The sequence below is a fragment of the Aedes albopictus genome, chromosome 2 (assembly GCF_035046485.1).
Source record: "Aedes albopictus strain Foshan chromosome 2, AalbF5, whole genome shotgun sequence".
In the NCBI taxonomy this organism is placed as follows: Eukaryota; Metazoa; Arthropoda; class Insecta; order Diptera; family Culicidae; genus Aedes; species Aedes albopictus.
In genome coordinates, this window is record NC_085137.1 from 265960313 (window position 1) to 265984912 (window position 24600).

The window sequence follows — 24600 nt, forward strand, 5'->3', positions numbered from 1 at the left end:
GGCAGTTGCGGTGGGGACCGCCATGGCTTCGTTCGAAGGAAGAAGTGAAGAATGATGCATGTTTTGGACAGTTGCGGATCTCGATCGGGTTACATTGTTCGGCGAAAAAAAAGTAACGCTTGTTTGTGGCAGTTGCGATGAAAATCTCGGTCGCGTAGCATTGTTCGAAGGAATAGGTGAGGAGTGACACGTGTTTGGGGCACAATGATAACAATGGATGAACACTTGGTAGCAAACAGTATTGCAGAAAATTGAAGGAGTCGAGGAATGGTTGCGGTCATCCGACGACATGGAACTGGGTGAGATCATTCCGAGTTTTTTTTTTCTTTACATACTAGAAGAAGTTGGGGTAATTTCGCCAATGCGTTTTCATTAGGACTCCTGGAGTCTGTAATATCTGCAAATTAATCATGTAGTTCTGGTGCAGGTCTAATATTGAAACGATAAAAATGTTAGAAGAAAGTGATTGCAGTTCACAACAATCATTGAGAAAATTAAAAATACCATAAAATGGGGTGTTAAGAACCCATGGGGTGTTAAGGGAGTGTACTTCACATTCATCTTTGAGAAATCATTAAATTAATCAGAAGAATAATTATTGTTTTTCATCACGTTTAAACTATTATTTGAACTGTAAGACAACTGTGTGAAAAGTCTTGAAAGGAAATACCGCTCCGTTTTGACACAGAACATCAAAAACAAATCACATTGCTTTTCTTAAATTTTTGTGTCCTCGAAACATTCAATTGGAAAGCAAAGCAATAATGTCAGAAAAAATATGTAGCATATTTTAAAAAGTTCCAAAACTAATTCTCATCAAATCAAGGGTAAAAGTTTTCGTTTGCATGTGTTTGTTTTCGAATACGATCTACTTTAGTAAAAAAAGTCAGTTTTCAAATTCATATGGGGTGTTAAGAAATTTTTTATTTGATTGAAAAAAACAGCTGCTTCTTTTAATGAAGCTTGACGTCAAAATGGTAAGCACACTGATAAACGTAATGAGGTATCCATCCGATCAACACATTAAAAATCCACATCAACTGCATTCAGCATGCTATTCAAGCACTTACACTAATATTTTGGCTGTTTGGAATTTTGTATCACAGTACCATCGCAGCGCTTTGTTCGAAGTTCTCGTAGTTAAATCTTTTTCAGTGGTGAAAAACAAATCAGACGTGTTCTGTTGTGATTGTAGATTGGTTTGCTTTGCTGGAGATACCCTGTTTGATATTGACCAGGTATATATTATATCAATATTGTATGTTGCTTTCATAACAAAACGCGCTGCCAACTTGCAGTCTGCATTTCTGAATCATCGCAACGAATCAAGCACCACCTTTGCTGTTGTTTGTGTTAGTGAGATCGGAGAAACGTCAGACTTCCGCCTGCTGATTGGTTGCGACGACTCTGGCGACGGTTTCATCCGCGACGGATTCAAATCGTCGCGTTCGATAAGGAGGGAAACCGTCAATATTTTGTTACCAGATGAATATTATCAGCACATTTTTTTTAGATGCCTCGGGTGTGGAAAAAAGGTCCGGTGTAAAACACCGCAACAGAGTGGATCCGAAGCAACTTCAGCGTGCGCTTGAAGCATCAACAAGTCTGTTTTGAACCGGAGAATACTAAGACCAAACACTGGCGACCATACCGGACCGATATCGGCAATTTCTTCAGATTTGGAACAGCTTTTGGCAAAACGATTTATCACATGTGCCGATTGGGGATACCCATTTGAAATCAAAGAAATTCAAAAAATCATCGCTGACTATTTGAAAATTAACAATATAGTCATTCCAAAGTTTACCAACAACATACCAGGCATAGATTATGTTCGTGGTTTTGTGAGCCGACATAAGGAATTGTCACACCGAATCGCCAATAACATTAAACGGTCAAGAGCTGCTGTCGACTATGAGTGTTTGCGATCGTTTTTTGATAACCTAAGCAATGAATTGGCCAATGTTCCGCCGGAAAACATTTTCAATTATGATGAAACGAATTTTACGGACGATCCCGGCTTGAAGAAAGTTATTTGCCGAAGAACTTCCAAATATACTGAACGTGTAATGAATTCGACGAAAACTTCCACTTCAGTCATGTTTGCTGTAAGTGCTTCTGGCGACTTACTATCACCTTACATTGTTTACAAAGCTTCGCATTTGTATAGCACTTGGGTTGAAGGTGGCCAAAGGGTGCTCGCTACAATCGTTCTAAAAGCGGCTGGTTCGATAGCGTTTCATTCAACGATTGGCTAGAAACTATTGTTGTCCCAAAACTGCGTCCACTGACAGGTTACATTCAAATTATTTTAGAGTGAAACATATCTTTGTTAGTCAAATTATTTTAATTCTTCTCAACAGGGAAAAAATTCATCATTGGTGATAACTTGGCAGCGCACATTTCCATAAAAGCGGTAGAAATTTGCGAGATTTATGACATTAATTTTATTTTCTTGCCATCAAATTCTTCACACATGTTACAACCACTTGATGTCGCCGTTTTCTCCTCATTTAAGAAAAGTTGGCGAAATATTCTTGAGGAGTGGAAACATGGTGAAGGTCAAAACAAACCATCCATCCCAAAATGCAGGTTTCCAACCCTGCTTAATAAAATGCTCAAAAAATAGGCGAAAGTCGAATAAAATCTAACATCCGCAGTGGATTCCGAAAATGTGGCATATATCGGTTTAATCCACACAACGTTTACAGCAGACTGCCGAAAGGATCTTACAATACAACTGTCATTGAGAACTCTATTAACGATGTTCTTATTGACTATCTAAGAAATGCTCGTTATTCCTCGCATAACGCAAGCCAACGTAAAAAGAAAGTGAACGTTCCTCCAGGCAAAAGCGTGTCTAGAGAAGATCTGCTATGCTACACTCAAGAGCCTCCTGCTCAACTTGAACCACCCAATCTGGTAGCCTCGAGCACTCAACGTGGACAACGAGGTTGTCCGAAAAAGAAACCAGCATCACAACCCGGGTAGACGTGAATATCATAATCATATCTTAAAACGATCAAATTATGATGTCATATCTTAATATGATATTGATGAGATATTCAAAAAGTTACCAAATATCTGCTCAATATCTCATCGTGATATGATTTCAAAATTAGTACTTAATTTGATCTTTGGAAAGCCTAGTGCAACCCGCTGTATGAATGTCGAAATTTCCCAACATTGCGCATAAAAATCATTTTAAGTTTTCAACTTTCATTATGCGCCGTCCCCAAATAACGTTACGCTTCAGGAGATAGGGGATCAATAAATTCCATAACGCTCCAGGGGAATAGGGAATACAGCCTAGCGTTACGACCCATACAAAAAAGTTGGAGTTATCATACAAAAGCACATTATGGATTCCGTCAGATCCTAATGAATCAACCCGTGGGTTCAAAATGATCGAATTTAGCGTTACATAATAAATAGATGTTCCCTTATGTACACCACAAATTTTACAAACGAGCACTGGGACAAAAAGGAAGTAGAAGTTCATTTTCAATAAGCTGGTTTATGGATGCGGCAAAAAAACAATACATTTTTCTAGTAATCGGCACAAAAAATGCATTTGATCGATATTTGCTTTTCTTTAAAAAGGCATAAAAATATAATATGATTTTATCTGATAGATTTCTTAATCCCAGTTTATAATTATTTTATTTCACTGTGAGTAAACCAGCAGAGGCTTTCCAATTGAGTCCGATGACAACATGAGCTGGACCTCGATGTAGAGCTTGCATTTGTGGTACGAATTCAATAAATGAATCACCGGACAAATCGGGAACTTTATCGGCCCGCTAAGCAAAATACGTCCATTTCGAAAAACGGACCGTTTGATTCTAGATTCAACAAAACATACCGCTGCAGACGACAAGCTTTTTGAGTTTCAACCAACGGATTGCGTAGCAATTCTGCCTCGGGTATACGAACAGACGACAGTCGTGACGACTACGATCTTCTAAATGTTTCCAAAGCTTTTCTGGGCGACAGTTCACAATAGAGCACGTTCAGTGAAGTACATACTAGATTTTTAGCTGATTTTTTATGGCTAGAAGGTAAATTCTCTGTTTCTGCAAGGAAATCATGCAGGAGGCGTGGGTATTATGATTCCTTGCCTTATTTGGTGCTGTTGGAATAACACTTTGGAAAACTTTGTTGCAAGAAATGGAGAAAACAATAACACAGTTATCTAAAGTTTTGCTCAAACACCATTAGGTCAGGCAAGGAATCATAATAGCCAGGCTTTTTGCGTCATTTCGTTACAGAGATTGAGAATTTACCTTGTCACCATACAAAAACTCAGCTCATTACTACAATCTAGTACTTCACTGATTGCGTCCTATTGGTGGAAATTCGTCCTGTTTTTGGCGCAAAATAAACCAAACATGTTTCTACGCATGTCGTTTTTGAAGTTTGGATGACTAGCTTTGTTAACAATTCAGAGAAAGAGCATAAAATGTGAAATCATCTAGAGAAAAGTGCTCTTTTAGTTTAGGAAAATATGCAATTCCTAATTGAGCCTTAATTCATTTTTATTTTCATACCATCACGTCAGTTTGCAAATTTTGGGTGGAAACTGTATTAATATTCTGCAATAGAACATTTATCATTGAGAAATCTGAAAAATACTGCTCAAGATCAAAATTAGCTCTTCACATTTCCATCTGCAACATCCAGAATTCGAAAGATCTGAAAATTACTGCTCAAGATCAAAATCAGTTCTTTGACACATTCATCTATAACATCCGAAAATTGTAAGATCTGAAAACTACTATTCAAGATCATAATTAGTTCTTTCACACACTCATCCACAACATGGCCGGACCAAACCAACACAACTACCATGACTCGCAAACACCTTGGAAAACGTAGAACTTGATGCTCTTGTTACCACCTATTTTCAGATATGAGTCGTAGTGCAGTGGTAATGTCACTGCTCATGAATCACAAGGTCATGAGTTCGATTCTGGTCGAGGCCATTTTTCTTTTTTTTTTTTACTCTAATCCATCTGTCAGATCATTTTATGATATTGGTTAGATGTGCTACAGCCCAGATCTCCCCAGATATTAGTCTGATCTTATAACATCAAAATGAGATATTATTTTGTTCTTCCCCATACTAATTTTTGATCTTATTTTTGATCTTTTATCTCTTATGTCAAACAAGCCAATAGCTAATTATGATCTTGAGTACTTCACTGAGGAATATCAAATGATGAAATTGTTCTGATTTTTACTTCTACTCGGGAAGGGGTCTCTCAAAGTGAAGGAGTGGCGGAATTGAACTCTACGCGCGAACCTTCTCCTCAGCCTGGACCTTCGAATGCGGACACTCAACATAAACGACAAGTTTGTCCCAAAAAGCAAAGGAAACGGCTGTCAGCACAAAAACGACCAATCAAGGACGTTGACACAACCAACAACCATGGAAAACGCGGTCGCCCAAAAATGAAACCACCTACACAGCTGGTGGTCACCCTTCGCCGAAATGCCAGGCGACTTTGTCGCAGAGATCCGATCGTTGAATCAGAAAACAGTGAACCATTTTCAGCTTCAGACTCTGATTGATAGTTTTGAAAACGTTTAAGAACGTTAAAGATTATATTTTCGATTAAATTGTTAACTTTTCATTGTACTAAAAATAAACTTTTTTCAAATCCCTTAACACCCCATTTACAATTTTGCACAAAAATTTCACATTTTCACGAAAAAACGCCAATTTCTTCGCAAAACCTTTTAAAACTTCAATCTTAATTGGTAGCTGGCGTCTAGACAATGATTAACCTACATTATGATGACCGTTTTGTGCATGAAAAGGCTGGAAAAGTTAAGCTTGATTTTTTTTTTTCGTCCCTTAACACCCCATTTTACGGTAATTGGCTTTATTAAATCAACGGCTGTCGATCACAGGTAACACATGGAACTACTCTTAGTAAAATACATAATTTCAAAATAGCTATCTAAGCTTGAAAGTTTATTCTCCGTATATTCTAAGTTCAATATTGTGTGAAACGCGCGACTATTTCTGTGAGTCGATCGGTTTTCTCGGTAGGAAGATGGGGACGCGAATATTGAATGCAAAATCAGAAGCGCGCGATAACTTTCGTGAGAAAGTCGGTTTTCACGGTAGTGTAAACGATCAATGCGGTAACGCATTTAATATAGAAAGATCGTTGACGTATGTGCAGCATTACCCTTACCATTGCGAACAAATAAATCATAATCGGGATGAAGACCGTGTCGTGTATTTTCATATAACTTGTGGATCATATCACCTACCAAAGGTGGCTCCAAGTTCCACACCTTACCCTACCCTACTAACAAATACTTCTTCCCGAGACAACTGTGGGGATGCTGTGGATACCACGGTTTCTAGTAACAACGGTTGTAGAACTAAACATTCCTTCCCCTTTCCCGATGACCGTAAGGACGTGGCCGGCGCCGTTATTGACTTTAAAATATTGAACTCTCGATGTATGCACATTGAGAGTATGTAGCTAGTCCCAAGCACCATTCATTGGATCTCTGTGCAACTTCGATTGTTCTGGTCAATCACGAAGTAGCAACTACGATGTGTACGGTTATCTTTGCTTTGCTTTGCTTTGAAAAAATCATAACACCCGCTTATCATTCAAACATCACTGTGCCTTAATATGTAATATGTAATATATTATAATATTTAATTGAATAGAATAGCTTGCTTTTCCTGTTCGGATTCTAAATAATAATAGAAAAAAATAGAAATGACTGATTACTCACCTGATGGCTATTACGGGTACTACACATAATATTTTCAGGTTTCAAATCCAAATGAACGATTGAAAGGTTATGCATATAGCAAACGCCCTCACAGATTTGGCGCATAAACATAATGCAATCTTTCTCGGTCAGTGTGAAGTCATCCGCTACAACCCTTTCGAAGAGTTCTCCACCACTTATGTATTCGACTACCATTGTGATGTCGCGAGATGCTTCGAAACATTGTATCAACTGCAGTAACTTTGGATGTTGCAAAGATTTCATAATGGATATTTCTTCTTGCACTTTCTTTCTATCGGAAGTTTTGATACATTTCACAATTTTAGCTGCACGTAAATCTCCAGTTTGTCGGTGGCGCACCTTGTGTACTACTCCAAATCTTCCTCGACCAAGTTCTTCTAATGATTCATAAACAGAAGAAAACACCTCTCCTTCTCCAATCTCACACTCCGTCCAATTCAGTTGTTCGTCTTTTTCGGAATTTAACAACGAAATTAAAATGGCATCGCTAGATAAGCCAGGCTCACTATATCCATAAATATTTTTTGCTCGTATTCGAAACTTGTAGGCTTTATTCGGTGTCAAATTTTTCACGAAATAAGATAAAGTATCAAACACAATAGCAAGTACGTGCCATTCACCGTCCATATACTGAATTTCTAATCTGTAAAAGAAATAAAAGAAAATCATTCATTTTTCGCTGAATATTTTTCATTATCTGGAGCAACATTTAAAATGACCCTAAGGTATTTTATGAAAATTCACACGTAATGCATGAGGCCAGCAGAATTAATCTCCGAGAAAAGAAAAAAAAAACGATTATTTTACAAACTTTTTAAAAGCAGATTCAAAATCATGTGAAAAGTGACATAGCATATTTAGCTGACACGAGATTCAATTTTTTTTGCTGTTTCCAATTATACCGCGTGATTTGTTTGGTACGAGATTCGCATATGATGCTAAAAGGTATCAACTAAAATTGAGACTGATTGTAAAATGGTAATGCTGAGTGCAAAAACTGTTATATTTTCTTGTTCAAAAGGGCTAACATAATCAGGTCAAAAAGACGACTAAAACGAGGAAAAACGAAATCGGGGGAATTTAAAACAGGGGTGTAAGTTGACTGTCAACTGGGAACAAATATCGCCTACCCTCTAGCATGTTTTAGAACCAGTAGAAAGACGTAACTGCTAAACAAGAAAATTTCAATTTTATTATTATTATAGAGTTTTGGCACTTCTCAGCAAAAATTGCTGGAAACTTTCACCTACCCCGGGCACTCGGAATGCCAAAGGGGATTAGGCTCTGTGGATCTCATTAGCCGGTTTGTTAAGCTTATCCTAATGAGTCTGCTTCGGATGTCAGTTGTGGTGATTCAGGAACCGCCTAACTGTACTACAGGTTCCAAGAATCACCGCTTTCAGGATGCTGTTCAGGTCCTTCTTCAATTCCAGCTCGTCTAGGGACCTTAGGAGAGATTTAGGGACAACTCAGGTTTCCGAGAGGACAACCGGAACTATACGGACGTCCTCCAAGTGCCACATCTGCTTCAACTCCTCCGCTAGGTCGTGGTACTTGGTTATCTTGCCGGAGAACGTTGATTGGACATTATGGTCTAACGGTACAGCGATGTCGATGAGGGTTACCCGCTTCATCCTTTTGTCGTAAACCACAATGTCGGGCCGGTTGGCACGAATGAGGACGTCCGTAATGATCTCGCGATCCCAGTACAGCTTTATGCAACTATTTTCCAGAACCGGGTCCGGCTGGTACTTGTAGTAGGGTACAAATCTGTCGACCAAGTTGTGCTTTAAAGCAAGCTGTTGGTGCACAATCTTGGCAACTTCGTTGTGACGATCGAGGTAGGCAGATCCAGTTAACACTGAACAGCCTGCAACGATATGCTCGATCGTTTCTCCTACTGAATTGCACTTCCTGCAGCGGTCCTCCACGTCTTTGTGCAATATGTACCGCCGATAGTTTTTCGTCGCAATTACCCGGTCCTGGATGGCTACCATGAAACCTTCTGTTTCTGAGAACAGGTCACCCCGCACCAGCCACGCGTTTGACGCCGCCTTATCGATGTGCTCGAGTTCCAGTTGATGGGGGTGCGTCCCATGCAACTCCTTTTGCTTCCACGTTACGATCATCTCGTCGACGGTTTTGATGTCGCAGTTCAGCTGATAATCCTCCTGCGCCAGATGCAGGGCGCTGTAACCGTGGTCAGCTTCACATACAGTGCGGTACATTTCGTGACGGTTCTGGCTTTCTACGAAATATGCCCGCAGCTGCTGGATCTGGGAGACACATAGTGCCTGGATATCGATGACGCCTCTTCCTCCTACTGCGCGTGGCAGGGTGACTCTCTTAATGGACGACTTTGGATGGCGCATGCGGTGCTTGGTGAACGCCACTCGTACTGCTCGTTCTAACGCCTCGAGGTCAGTCTTGGTCCGCTTTACCGCCCCAAAGCTGTAGGTCAACAGGGGCACAGCAAACGTGTTGATCGCCTTCACCTTGTTGCCGGCTGACAGAAAGCTCCTCAGAACACAGTTGACACGATGCAAGAACTTGTCCTGTAGTTCCTTCTTGATCGCTGTGTGGCGAATACCTCTAAGTTGCAGGAAGCCGAGGTACTTGTACACTTCGCCTTCAACATATTCCGAATCTCCTCCTGCTCGTTGACGCGGAAACAGCTGGCGTCCACTACTTGACCCCGGCGAAGATGGACTGACCGACATTTTTCAATTCCAAACTCCATCCGGATGTCGTTGCTGAACACCGTCACAAGCTGCAACAGTTGATGCAGCCTCTGTACTGATCAGTCTTAGTCGAACCACCTTTGAGTTCGGACGTGCGTAACAGCGCGCTTGTAAATATTTTTAAAACTTAACTTATTATTTATTTTGACCCCGGGTCCGTCCGTACGCGAACCTGCGTTAGTATTTTTTTTTTCTCTACTTTTCGCCTCACGCGAATCGCCGCCGCCGTGTGTGACTTTATTTTTTTTTTACCCACCGCGAGTGCAATGAAGTGTGGTATAATTAATTGCATGCTGACTGACAACCGCTTCCTATGGCGTTGTCGCGGAAACTGTAACCGGCAATTCCACGCAGCTTGTGTAGGAGCACAACGACATCACGAAGAAGTTCTGCGGACCTTTATGCTGCCTCTTTGCCAGGATTGTCAAGAAAACTTCACCCCCGAGCTGAACCTGAAACAATTGGCAACATCTTTCGCCAACATAAAGGACAGCATTGAATCCAGTCTGGCAGCAAACCACAAGCTGCAATCAAACTTCGAAACACTTAGCGCTATCCATGACGAAACGCTTGAGCGCGTGGAAAAACTGTTTGATGTTATCAAACAGAATATATCTGTACTTACTAGTAGCAGCAAAAACAGCGCTACAGAAATAAAGAATCAAATATCAGCACTCTGCGACACACCTTCAGCGCTCACCAGGGCTATTCAGAAGGCTGCACAGCCAGCAGCTGAAGAAGCAGCCGTAAAAACAATTAACGCAACGAACTCACCGGGGCATCCAATTGACCCACTTCCGCAAATAATTGACTCGGTCAGGAATGACTTAGTATCTTTAGCCAAATCAGCTGCAACCGCAGCAGTAACAGAAATTATACAGGCGGAAAGAAGCCCACATGAAATTTTGGAACTACCTCATCTACTTTCTCTATCCAAGGAAATTTTAGATGAGGTTAAATCTGTATCCGCTGTTGTCGAAGCTCTTGAGAGCAGCTCAGGAAATCGCTCACCGCAGGCTAATCAAACATTGGCGGAAGAGTTAGCAGAAGTACCACTAACTAATTCTTCAAGCAACACTCGTCAATCACCTTCTGCAACACCAAAGCGCGATGCTATTGCTGAGCTCTTTGCTGAACGTCGAGCGAAAATGCGTGTTTCACAGCCACCAGACAGTGGTTGGCGGTTTATAGACAGCGGCAGAAAACTGCTTTGGCGCAGAGACTGGTCTAAGCTTGATGCCAAAATTGCTGAAAAGATGCCTCGCAATAAGAGACGTCGTAAGCAGCATACTAGCAACAATAGCAACAACAACATCATCAACAACAACAACAACAATAACAACAACAACAACAACAACAACAACAACAACAACAACAACAACAACAACAACAACAACAACAACAACAACAACAACAACAACAAAAACAACAGCAACAACAACAACAACAACAATAACAACAACAACAACAACAACAACAACAACAACAACAACAACAACAACAACAATAGCAACCACAACACCACAATCAACAAAAAAACAGACAAGCAGTTATTAAATATGGCCAAAAGTCAATTCTCCAGCCCTCCAGAATCCACAGACCACCCAATTGCAGCGCTTTCTATATCTGCTGCAAAATCTTTTATCACTTTCGAAAAAGGTGAAACAATTAATCAGAAGCCATCATCATCCAACAGTCATCAACAGTCTACTAGCAACCAGAAGCAACAACTACAACCACTGCGCAAAAACAATATCCAGCAGCATCCAAGCCCGCACATGTCACAACAAACGACTGGCAATCAAAATGACTTCCACTCAGCACCTTCAACTGAAAGCACAGACGGTCAATTCGAATTTGATCCAATGCGTCCACCCATTGTACGCCTGACGCAGCAATCTGTGCAAGGTGATGGGCGCTTTTTAAAGGCCAGACTGCGTGACCCAAAAATTATGAAAATTGTCCGCTTATATCTTGCCTACATGAAAGACCAGCCTACAACGGTCTGTGTAGAGGGCATGACATCTACAAGCATTAGAATGCTGCTGGCATCGGAAGGCTTGCCTACGGTTCCAGAGCATCTAAATCGCATCTTCGTCGAAGTTCATCAAGAGTATGGAGTGGATGCAACTGAAGCGGCAGCTGACTTGCTATCATACGGACGATTCCTGACCAGCGAAAGGACCAACCGATTGCAGCACCTACGCGAGAGTGCCAACAAATTTTACTCTCCCGTCACACATTTTCGGAAATAACGACGCCTTCTTTGGAAGCAGAAATTCATGACGAACCATCAACGGGTAATTCTCAATCTGACTGTATTTTAAATATTTCACAATCCGACACACTTCCAACTACTTCTTCGACAAAAAACAACTCGACCGAAATTTTGATTTATTGTCAAAATTTCAATCGAATGAAAAGTCCAGCCAAAATACAAGAAATCCAAAAAAATTTATTAGGCTCATCCTTCTCGGTAGTCTTGGCAACTGAGACAAGCTGGGATGAAAGTGTTCGAAGCGAAGAAATTTTTGGAAGTGCTTTTAATGTATTCCGAAACGACCGAAATTTTCATGAGTCCCAGAGGAAATCAGGAGGAGGAGTTCTCGTGGCTATTTCGGCCAATTTTGATTCAGAAATCATGAACACATCTAAATTTAAAGAATTTGAGCATGTCTGGGTGAAATCTCACATAGCAGGTGAAACACATATTTTCGCCTCAGTGTATTTTCCACCAGAACATGCGAACAAAACTACATACGAAAACTTTTTTCAATGTGCTGAACAAATCATGTCTGAACTTCCTCCCGAGATTAAGGTCCACATATACGGGGACTTTAATCAACGTAATGCTGATTTCATTTTGGACTCTGAAAATGAAAGTATTTTACTCCCAGTCGTTGGGGAGAATGAAACCTTGCAATTTATTTTTGACAAAACTGCAAATTTAGGTCTAAACCAAATCAATCACATAAAAAACCGCCAAAATTGCTACCTAGACTTTTTATTAACGAATATCTTTGACGACTTCTGTGTCAGCGAATCATTGTCTCCATTATGGAAAAATGAAGCTTTCCACACAGCAATCGAATATTCTTTGTTCATACATGAGCACAAAATCCCCAACGACTGCGAATATGAGGAAGTGTTTGAATACAAATTAGCGAAGTACGAAAACATAAAATGTAAATTAAGTAGTGTAGATTGGCAAGCTATTCTTAAGAATGAAGGAAATGCCGAATCTGCCGTAGAAGAATTCTACAGAATTTTAAATGAAATTATTGGGCAAGAAACTCCAATAAAAACGAAACGTCGTCATATAAATTCAAAATATCCAATATGGTATAATCAACAAATCAAAAATCTGAAAAATTGCAAACAAAAAGCACACAAAATTTACAAAAAATATGAAACTGATGAAAATTTAGCTAAATATTTGAACATATGCGACCAATTAAATTTTGAAATTAATAATGCATTTGAAGAATATAATACGAGAACTGAACTCGAAATAAAGTCCTGCCCAAAGAACTTCTTTAATTACGTAAAAAGCAAATTAAAATCTGACAATTTTCCATCCGTTATGCATCTTGACGAAAAAGTTGGAGACAACCCGGAAAAGAATTGCAATCTATTTGCGGATTTTTTCCAGGAAATCTATACAACTTTTTCTGAAGAAGATCGTGACCGCGATTACTTTGCTTTCTACCCAGATTTTATTAGGAATGTTGGTGTGAATCAAATTCAACCAAATGAAATTTTTGAAGCACTTTTAAACTTGGACGCCTCTAAAGGACATGGTCCTGACAAAATTCCTCCAATATTTCTGAAAAATTTAGCTAAGGAGCTCACTGCTCCTTTATTTTGGCTTTTTAAAATATCACTCGATACTTCAAACTTCCCAAAAGTATGGAAAACCTCTTTTTTAGTGCCTATTTTTAAATCTGGTCGTAAATCAGACGTACGTAATTATCGCGGCATAGCCATTATCTCTTGCATTCCAAAACTATTTGAGGCAATTGTCAACAAAAAGTTATTTCTACAAATCAAAAACAGAATAACTAACATGCAGCATGGCTTTTTTAAAGGCCGATCAACTTCAACAAATTTGCTTCAATTTGTTGACTATGTACTGAATGCAATGGATAATGGAAATCACGTGGAAGCTCTTTATACGGACTTTAGTAAGGCATTTGATCGCATCGACATACCAATGCTGCTTTTCAAATTGCAGAAAATTGGAATTGAACCAGGTCACCTGAAATGGCTTGAATCATACCTGAGTGACCGCCAACAAATAATTAAATTTGATGGATACAAATCAAAACCAATTCAAGTCACTTCCGGTGTACCACAAGGTTCTCATTTGGGACCTCTTCTTTTTATCATTTATGTAAACGATATTTCCTTCATTCTCAAGAAATTAAAAGTGTTAATTTATGCCGACGACATGAAGCTCTTTTTGGAAATAAGAAATGATGAAGACATCAATGTATTCCGCAATGAAATAGACATATTCTACACATGGTGCAACAAAAGCCTATTAGAACTGAATGTTAAAAAATGCAATCTAATATCATTTAGCAGAAAAAGAACAACACCGAATGTCTCTATCGCATTAGGAAATAAGAATGTGGAAAAATGTGAAAGGGTTAGGGATTTAGGAGTAATCTTAGACTCTAAACTTACATTCGTTGACCACTACAACACAATCATTCACAGGGCTAATAATATGCTAGGGTTCATTAAGCGCTTCTGCTATAACTTTCATGACCCATATACAATTAAAACACTTTATATTGCCTATGTTAGATCTATTTTAGAATACTGCAGCACTGTATGGTCTCCTTTTTCAACCACGCACGAAGAAAGATTAGAATCAGTGCAAAAACAATTTCTACTGTTTGCTCTTCGTAAATTAGGCTGGACATCATTTCCACTTCCGTCTTACAAAGCACGCTGCATGCTTATTGACATACAAACTCTGCAAGAGCGGCGTGAAATCGCAATGATTTCATTCGTAAACGATATCGTTTCGCATCGTATAGACTCGCCTGAAATCTTATCAAAACTAAATTTTTATATACCCTCTCGGCAATTAAGAAATCGGAATACTTTCGCAAGTAACCACCACCGAACAAACTACGCCAAATTTGGGCCTATAAATCGCATGATGGTTGCTTATAATAAACATTGCGAAACGATTGACTTTACCATGTCCAGGCAAAATTTAAAAACATATTTTCGTACCATTAGAAATAGGAACACTTAAAAAAAAAACAAAACACTACATAATTTAATTCATTTTTTTTTATATATTTTTCAATGTTTTTCATAATTATAATATTAAGAAATAAGAAAAAAATATGTATATGTATAATGTACTAGTCTACGTCGGTTGACGAAATGAAATAAATAAATAAATAAATTCCGCAAACAGCTTCAGGTCGTCCATAAAGAAGGTGTGGGTTATTCTTGTACTCCTTCCCCCACTTTTCAGTTGGTAGCCATAATTGCATTGGTTGAGTGCTCTGCTGAGGGGGTTCATTGCAAGGCAGAACCATAGCGGACTGAAGGTATCGCCTTGAAATATACCCCTCCTGATGCTGAGAGATCTGGACCGCAACACAGCTGTTCCGTCGGTGATTTGTAGGGACGTGCTCCACATCGCCATCGCGTGTTGCATCAGCCTGATGACGTTCCCGTCTACCTTGTAGAACTGCAGCACCTTAAGAAGGTACGAGTGCGGCACTGATTCGTACGCCTTCTTGTAGTCGATATACGCCATGCTCAGGTTCCTCTGCTTATCGGTGGCTTGACCCACAATGACTGCATCTATAATGACCTGATCTTTGCAGCCTTGCGTGTTTTTGCGACACCCTTTTTGTTCTTCGGTCATCACGTTGTTGGCATCGCAGTGGGTTTGTATCCTCCTCGCTATCACCGACGACAGCACTTTGTACAGACTCGAAAGACACGTTATTGGTCTGTACTTTGCTGGGTCAGCTGTGTTTTGGTCCTTCGGCAGAAGATAAGTGATACCCCTGGTAATGAACTCTGGTAGCTGCGTGGGGTCTTCTAGCACCATGTTGAAGCATTCCGCCATCCGCCCGTGGAGCGTCGTGAGCTTTTTATACCAAAAATTGTGCACGAAATCGGGTCCTGGTGCAGCCCAATTTCTGGTATACCGGGTAGCCTCGCGTACATCCCGGGTAGCCTCGCGTACATCCTGAGCGGTTACTACGACCGCGGTCATGTCTCCAACTCCATTACACTGTCGCTCTTCTTCTGCCAACCACATCCCATCGTCGCTGTGCTGGACAGGGTTCTCCCATAGATTGGCCCAGAACTGTGTGACTTCGCCAATCTCCGGAAGGCCTTCTCCATAGTCAGGCTTGTCGTTTCGGATGCAGTTGTAGAACTCTCTTTCGTTAATGTTGATCATCCGGTTTTGTTCCTTCCGCTTCGAACATTCTCCATAACGCCGCAATCGTTTCGCAAGAGCACTCAACCGCTGTACATGGGTGTCGAGGATCTCCGTAATGTTGACTTCTGTGAGATCTCGGAGTTCTGCGGGCTTCACAATTTTATTATTATTATTATTATTATTATTATTATTATTATTATTATTATTATTATTATTATTATTATTATTATTATTATTATTATTATTATTATTATTATTATTATTATTATTATTATTATTATTATTATTATTATTATTATTATTATTATAGAGTTTTGGCACTTCTCAGCAAAAGTTGCTGGAAACTTTCACCTACCCCGGGCAATCGGAATGCCAAAGGGGATTAGGCTCTGTGGATCTCATTAGCCGGTTTTTTTAGCTTATCCTAATGAGTCTGCATTTGGATGTACTTTCAGTTGTGATGATTCAGGAACCGCCTAACTATACTACAGGTTCCAAGAATCACCGCTTTCAGGATGCTGTTCAGGTCCTTCTTCAATTCCAGCTCGTCTAGGGACCTCAGGAGAGATTTAGGGACAACTCCGGTTGCCGAGAGGACAACCGGAACTATACGGACGTCCTCCAGGTGCCACATCTGCTTCAACTCCTCCGCTAGGTCGTGGTACTTGGTTATCTTGCCGGAGAACGTTGCTTGGACATTATGGTCTAACGGTACAGCGATGTCGATGAGGGTTACTCGTCATTATTATTATTATTATTATTATTATTATTATTATTATTATTATTATTATTATTATTATTATTATTATTATTATTATTATTATTATTATTATTATTATTATTATTATTATTATTATTATTATTATTATTATTATTATTATTATTATTATTATTATTATTATTATTATTATTATTATTATTATTATTATTATTATTATTATTATTATTATTATTATTATTATTATTATTATTATTATTATTATTATTATTATTATTATTATTATTATTATTATTATTATTATTATTATTATTATTATTATTATTATTATTATTATTATTATTATTATTATTATTATTATTATTATTATTATTATTATTATTATTATTATTATTATTATTATTATTATTATTATTATTATTATTATTATTATTATTATTATTATTATTATTATTATTATTATTATTATAGAGTTTTGGCACTTCTCAGCAAAAATTGCTGGAAACTTTCACCTACCCCGGGCAATCGGAATGCCAAAGGGGATTAGGCTCTGTGGATCTCATTAGCCGGTTTTTTAGCTTATCCTAATGAGTCTGCTTTTGGATGTACTTTCAGTTGTGATGATTCAGGAACCGCCTAACTATACTACAGGTTCCAAGAATCACCGCTTTCAGGATGCTGTTCAGGTCCTTCTTCAATTCCAGCTCGTCTAGGGACCTCAGGAGAGATTTAGGGACAACTCCGGTTGCCGAGAGGACAACCGGAACTATACGGACGTCCTCCAGGTGCCACATCTGCTTCAACTCCTCCGCTAGGTCGTGGTACTTGGTTATCTTGCCGGAGAACGTTGATTGGACATTATGGTCTAACGGTACAGCGATGTCGATGAGAGTTACTCGCTTCATCCTTTTGTCGAAAACCACAATGTCAGGCCGGTTGGCACGAATGAGGACGTCCGTAATGATCTCGCGATCCCAGTACAGCTTTATGCAACTATTTTCCAGAACCGGGTCCGGCTGGTACTTGTAGTAGGGTACAAATCTGTCGACCAAGTTGTGCTTTAAAGCAAGCTGTTGGTGCACAATCTTGGCAACTTCGTTGTGACGATCGAGGTAAGCTGATCCAGCTAACACTGAACAGCCTGCAACGACATGCTCGATCGTTTCTCCTACTGAATTACACTTCCTGCAACGGTCCTCCACGTCCTCGTGCAATATGTACCGCCGATAGTTCTTCGTCGCAATAACCCGGTCCTGGATGGCTACCATGAAACCTTCTGTTTCTGAGAAGAGGTCACCCCGCACCAGCCACGCGTTTGACGCCGCCTTATCGATGTGCTCGAGTTCCAGTTGATGGGGGTGCGTCCCATGCAACTCCTTTTGCTTCCACGCTACGATCATCTCGTCGACGGTCTTGATGTCGCAGTTCAGCTGATAATCCTCCTGCGCCAGATGCAGGGCGCTGTAACCGTGGTCAGCTTCACATACAGTGCGGTACATTTCGTGACGGTTCTGGCTTTCTACGAAATATGCCCGCAGCTGCTGGATCTGGGAGACACACAGTGCCTGGATATCGGTGACGCCTCTTCCTCCTACTGCGCGTGGCAGGGTGACTCTCTCAATGGACGACTTTGGATGGCGCATGCGGTGCTTGGTGAACGCCACTCGTACTGCTCGTTCTAACGCCTCGAGGTCAGTCTTGGTCCACTTTACCACCCCAAAGCTGTAGGTCAACAGGGGCACAGCAAACGTGTTGATCGCCTTCACCTTGTTGCCGGCTGACAGAAAGCTCCTCAGAACACAGTTGACACGATGCAAGAACTTTATTATTATTATAGAGTTTTGGCACTTCTCAGCAAAAATTGCTGGAAACTTTCACCTACCCCGGGCAATCGGAATGCCAAAGGGGATTAGGCTCTGTGGATCTCATTAGCCGGTTTTTTAGCTTATCCTAATGAGTCTGCTTTTGGATGTACTTTCAGTTGTGATGATTCAGGAACCGCCTAACTATACTACAGGTTCCAAGAATCACCGCTTTCAGGATGCTGTTCAGGTCCTTCTTCAATTCCAGCTCGTCTAGGGACCTCAGGAGAGATTTAGGGACAACTCCGGTTGCCGAGAGGACAACCGGAACTATACGGACGTCCTCCAGGTGCCACATCTGCTTCAACTCCTCCGCTAGGTCGTGGTACTTGGTTATCTTGCCGGAGAACGTTGATTGGACATTTTGGTCTAACGGTACAGCGATGTCGATGAGAGTTACTCGCTTCATCCTTTTGTCGAAAACCACAATGTCAGGCCGGTTGGCACGAATGAGGACGTCCGTAATGATCTCGCGATCCCAGTACAGCTTTATGCAACTATTTTCCAGAACCGGGTCCGGCTGGTACTTGTAGTAGGGTACAAATCTGTCGACCAAGTTGTGCTTTAAAGCAAGCTGTTGGTGCACAATCTTGGCAACTTCGTTGTGACGATCGAGGTAAGCTGATCCAGCTAACACTGAACAGCCTGCAACGACATGCTCGATCGTTTCCCCTACTGAATTACACTTCCTACAACGGTCCTCCACGTCCTCGTGCAATATGTACCGCCGATAGTTCTTCGTCGCAATTACCCGGTCCTGGATGGCTACCATGAAACCTTCTGTTTCTGAGAACAGGTCACCCCGCACCAGCCACGCGTTTGACGCCGCCTTATCGATGTGCTCGAGTTATTATTATTATTATTATTATTATTATTATTATTATTATTATTATTATTATTATTATTATTATTATTATTATTATTATTATTATTATTATTATTATTATTATTATTATTATTATTATTATTATTATTATTATTATTATTATTATTATTATTATTATTATTATTATTATTATTATTATTATTATTATTATTATTATTATTATTATTATTATTATTATTATTATTATTATTATTATTATTATTATTATTATTATTATTATTATTATTATTATTATTATTATTATTATTATTATTATTATTATTATTATTATTATTATTATTATTATTATTATTATTATTATTATTATTATTATTATTATTATTATTATTATTATTATTATTATTATTATTATTATTATTATTATTATTATTATTATTATTATTATTATTATTATTATTATTATTATTATTATTATTATTATTATTATTATTATTATTATTATTATTATTATTATTATTATTATTATTATTATTATTATTATTATTATTATTATTATTATTATTATTATTATTATTATTATTATTATTATTATTATTATTATTATTATTATTATTATTATTATTATTATTATTATTATTATTATTATTATTATTATTATTATTATTATTATTATTATTATTATTATTATTATTATTATTATTATTATTATTATTATTATTATTATTATTATTATTATTATTATTATTATTATTATTATTATTATTATTATTATTATTATTATTATTATTATTATTATTATTATTATTATTATTATTATTATTATTATTATTATTATTATTATTATTATTATTATTATTATTATTATTATTATTATTATTATTATTATTATTATTATTATTATTATTATTATTATTATTATTATTATTATTATTATTATTATTATTATTATTATTATTATTATTATTATTATTATTATTATTATTATTATTATTATTATTATTATTATTATTATTATTATTATTATTATTATTATTATTATTATTATTATTATTATTATTATTATTATTATTATTATTATTATTATTATTATTATTATTATTATTATTATTATTATTATTATTATTATTATTATTATTATTATTATTATTATTATTATTATTATTATTATTATTATTATTATTATTATTATTATTATTATTATTATTATTATTATTATTATTATTATTATTATTATTATTATTATTATTATTATTATTATTATTATTATTATTATTATTATTATTATTATTATTATTATTATTATTATTATTATTATTATTATTATTATTATTATTATTATTATTATTATTATTATTATTATTATTATTATTATTATTATTATTATTATTATTATTATTATTATTATTATTATTATTATTATTATTATTATTATTATTATTATTATTATTATTATTATTATTATTATTATTATTATTATTATTATTATTATTATTATTATTATTATTATTATTATTATTATTATTTTTATTTTTATTATTATTATTATTATTATTATTATTATTATTATTATTATTATTATTATTATTATTATTATTATTATTATTATTATTAATATTATTATTATTATTATTATTATTATTATTATTATTATTATTATTATTATTATTATTATTATTATTATTATTATTATTATTATTATTATTATTATTATTATTATTATTATTATTATTATTATTATTATTATTATTATTATTATTATTATTATTATTATTATTATTATTATTATTATTATTATTATTATTATTATTATTATTATTATTATTATTATTATTATTATTATTATTATTATTATTATTATTATTATTATTATTATTATTATTATTATTATTATTATTATTATTATTATTATTATTATTATTATTATTATTATTATTATTATTATTATTATTATTATTATTATTATTATTATTATTATTATTATTATTATTATTATTATTATTATTATTATTATTATTATTATTATTATTATTATTATTATTATTATTATTATTATTATTATTATTATTATTATTATTATTATTATTATTATTATTATTATTATTATTATTATTATTATTATTATTATTATTATTATTATTATTATTATTATTATTATTATTATTATTATTATTATTATTATTATTATTATTATTATTATTATTATTATTATTATTATTATTATTATTATTATTATTATTATTATTATTTTTATTATAATTATTATTATTATTATTATTATTATTATTATTATTATTATTATTATTATTTTTATTATTATTATTATTATTATTATTATTATTATTATTATTATTATTATTATTATTATTATTATTATTATTATTATTATTATTATTATTATTATTATTATTATTATTATTATTATTATTATTATTATTATTATTATTATTATTATTATTATTATTATTATTATTATTATTATTATTATTATTATTATTATTATTATTATTATTATTATTATTATTATTATTATTATTATTATTATTATTATTATTACTACTTTGTTTTCGATATAAATCGTACAGACTTCCAAATTTGATTTTTATAGGGAATCGCGCCACTTGGGCGGTGGCTTCTATATTCGTCTGTTTTCTACCCGTGTACAACATTTCAAGTCCATTGGTTCAAAATTGACTGAGTTACAGTGGAAAACAGACGAATATAGAAGCCACCGCCCAAGTGGCGCGATACCCTACCGGTTTATCATGCTAAAAGCAAGTCACTATGTGATTCACACATAAAAGATGTTATATTCAACATATTAGATTGAAAAATTTTATTTCGAATATATTAGTGTTCTGTTTTCGCCATTATGGGTTTTTTAATTAGGAAAAATTTATTGATTTTTCAATTTCATGCGAAAGAGCACCTTTTTCAGAGCCAGAATGATTTTTTTCAGATTTTTAGAACTTTATATTGATACCTAAAATCATTTCGGCTCAGTTTGGCGTGCAGATTCAGAATTTGGGGTTATCTCAACACCCCTAAAGAAGCCAATTAGCCTCTACTCTCATTTGTTGTTGTTGTTTTGTTTGGAGTACGGAAATCGGCTGAAAATTGAAATCTCTCTGGGTGACTATTTTGCTGAAGTGTAAGGATAATTTTACACTATGACTCAAGACATTTCGATAATCGAAAACATTGATCATAAGCATCAGACTCGAGAGAAAAATACTGATGTTTGAGCTACTGTTTATGTCTATAAACCATTAAACAAAAGATGTTTACAAATTAGAACCAACAGTAGATGGCGAGCAGGTGGACATGTTTGGGTGAGCGTAAAGGGTAGGATCTTACACCCCTGATTTAAAAGCGTGTCAGCACTGTTTTTTTTTTCTTCAACCATTGGCGGTTGCACAGCGCCCAAATGTATTCTATTCGAATTCTTCTGTATCGAACTGGTTGCCTTTGCGCTGCTGTGACTTTTCTACCCTGTCCTTGATAGAATGATGAGCACGAGGATGTTGATATGTGGCTCTTGTTCCTTTTCCAGTTCGATTGGGGGTCCATTATGAGTTGCCATTAGCCGATATCCAAGTTTTCGGGTCCGTTAGAGCATATGCTCAGAAGAGAGTCAGGCGTCAGCCGCTCTCGGGGGAAGAGCAACTGACGAAAAATTGCAAATACCGAGGCTGGGATCGACCCCTGACCATCCACTTATGAAATGAACGTGTAGCCACTACGCTTCAAAATATTAAAAAATCGCTATAAAAATATTCCGGATAATCGAGTCTTAAATTCCGGATAATCGAATCCCGGATAATTGACATGTATTAACTATCAATTAAAACCGGCTACTCAGTCTTGAAACCAGCAGAATTGACGGCAGTTTAGATAAAGAACGAAGTGAAGTGAAATTGCTATTTAGATGTACATTTAGTACGCTTAGATGTTATAATATTACTTACAGAAATCCAGATATCATGCATCCGCCATCATAAGGAGGGCCACACCAGGTCACTGTAACTCCTTGGGAATCAAGTGCTACGCTTGGTTTTCCACTTGGTGGGTCTGGAGGACCCTCAACAGTCACAGATGCTGATGTAGTTTCACTTCCATAATTGTTGATTATGAATGCTGCATATTTTCCGCTTTGGTTTGCATTAATACCGTTAATGGTAAGGATTGAACATCCAGGCTTTGTGGCAATTGCTGCATTAATATCCTCGATAGGGCGACCCTAGAAAGTAAATTTACTGCAACTTTTATATTCCCATGCAATTCAGGCTTATCCGCACTGAGCGCTTTAAAATTCTGTTCTTTGGATTTACACCATCAAGTACATCATTTATTATAAATCTTTTCATCTTACCTGGTAGAAGGATGTTGAAATACCCTAAATGACATTTCGAACTGTCAAAAAACCGCACCGCAGAGCCGCGCGAGCCGTTCAACGTGAAATTCACTAGAGTATTTTCACCCGGGTGAAAATCCCTTTGTGGCTCTGCGGTGCGGTTTTTTGACAGTTGGAAGTGACATTTAGAAATTTTCAAAATCCTTCTGTCTGATAAGATGAAAAGATTTCTAGTTTTTGATGTGCTCGATGATGTAAATCCAAAGAGCAGAATTTTTATGCGCTCAGTGCGGACCAGCCTGCCCATACTACACAATAATGAAGCATACCGTACGCATCCATATTACTTGAGGTTCGGGATATCCCTGAAATTTTACTTCAAATGCCAATGTACTTCCCGTAAACACCCTACAATTTTTCAACGAGTTCGAAAAATGAGGGTGCTGTTTCTCTCCCATTATTTTAAATGTTCGTTTACTAAATGGTGCTGGCGATACAGTTAACATGCCGGACGCTGTAGTAGTTGATGTTTGGTTAGAAACTGTGGCTATGCATTGTATTTCTCCACATTGATCATATGTAACGTCATGTATGTATAGAATATTCAATCCATCTGCGTTCGTTTTGGTCTGAAAATAAATTGAAACAGTTTTTATTAAATGTTATGAACCTAGCAAATTAATGTAATGTAATGTATGGCTTCTATGTACAAACTTTGCTAAAAAATTGAGATCAATAAATTTCTTGGACATTTTGCTGATGTTGCAATAAATATATCCCCTTTTTTAACATGCAATATGAAAATTTTAGTTAGTTCGATACAAAAATCTTTGAAGTATGAATGAGTTATAAATTTTATCTAATTAATTATTTTATGCAAGAAACATAC

At 35.9% G+C, this 24600-nt stretch overlaps 1 protein-coding gene across 1 annotated transcript in view; it reads right to left on the bottom strand.

Moving 5' to 3' along the window:
* The window catches only part of LOC109622002 (myosin light chain kinase, smooth muscle), a gene marked incomplete at its 5' end in the record, with an annotated part of 78146 nt that extends 53776 nt beyond the window's left edge, over window positions 1–24370 (bottom strand). Inside the window, 3 exons of the mRNA XM_062848133.1 lie at window positions 6766–7429; window positions 23326–23597; window positions 24041–24370. Of these exons, the coding sequence (XP_062704117.1) occupies window positions 6766–7429; window positions 23326–23597; window positions 24041–24370 (1266 nt within the window). The remainder of the gene's footprint in view (window positions 1–6765; window positions 7430–23325; window positions 23598–24040) is intronic.
* Window positions 24371–24600: the final 230 nt, after the last annotated feature.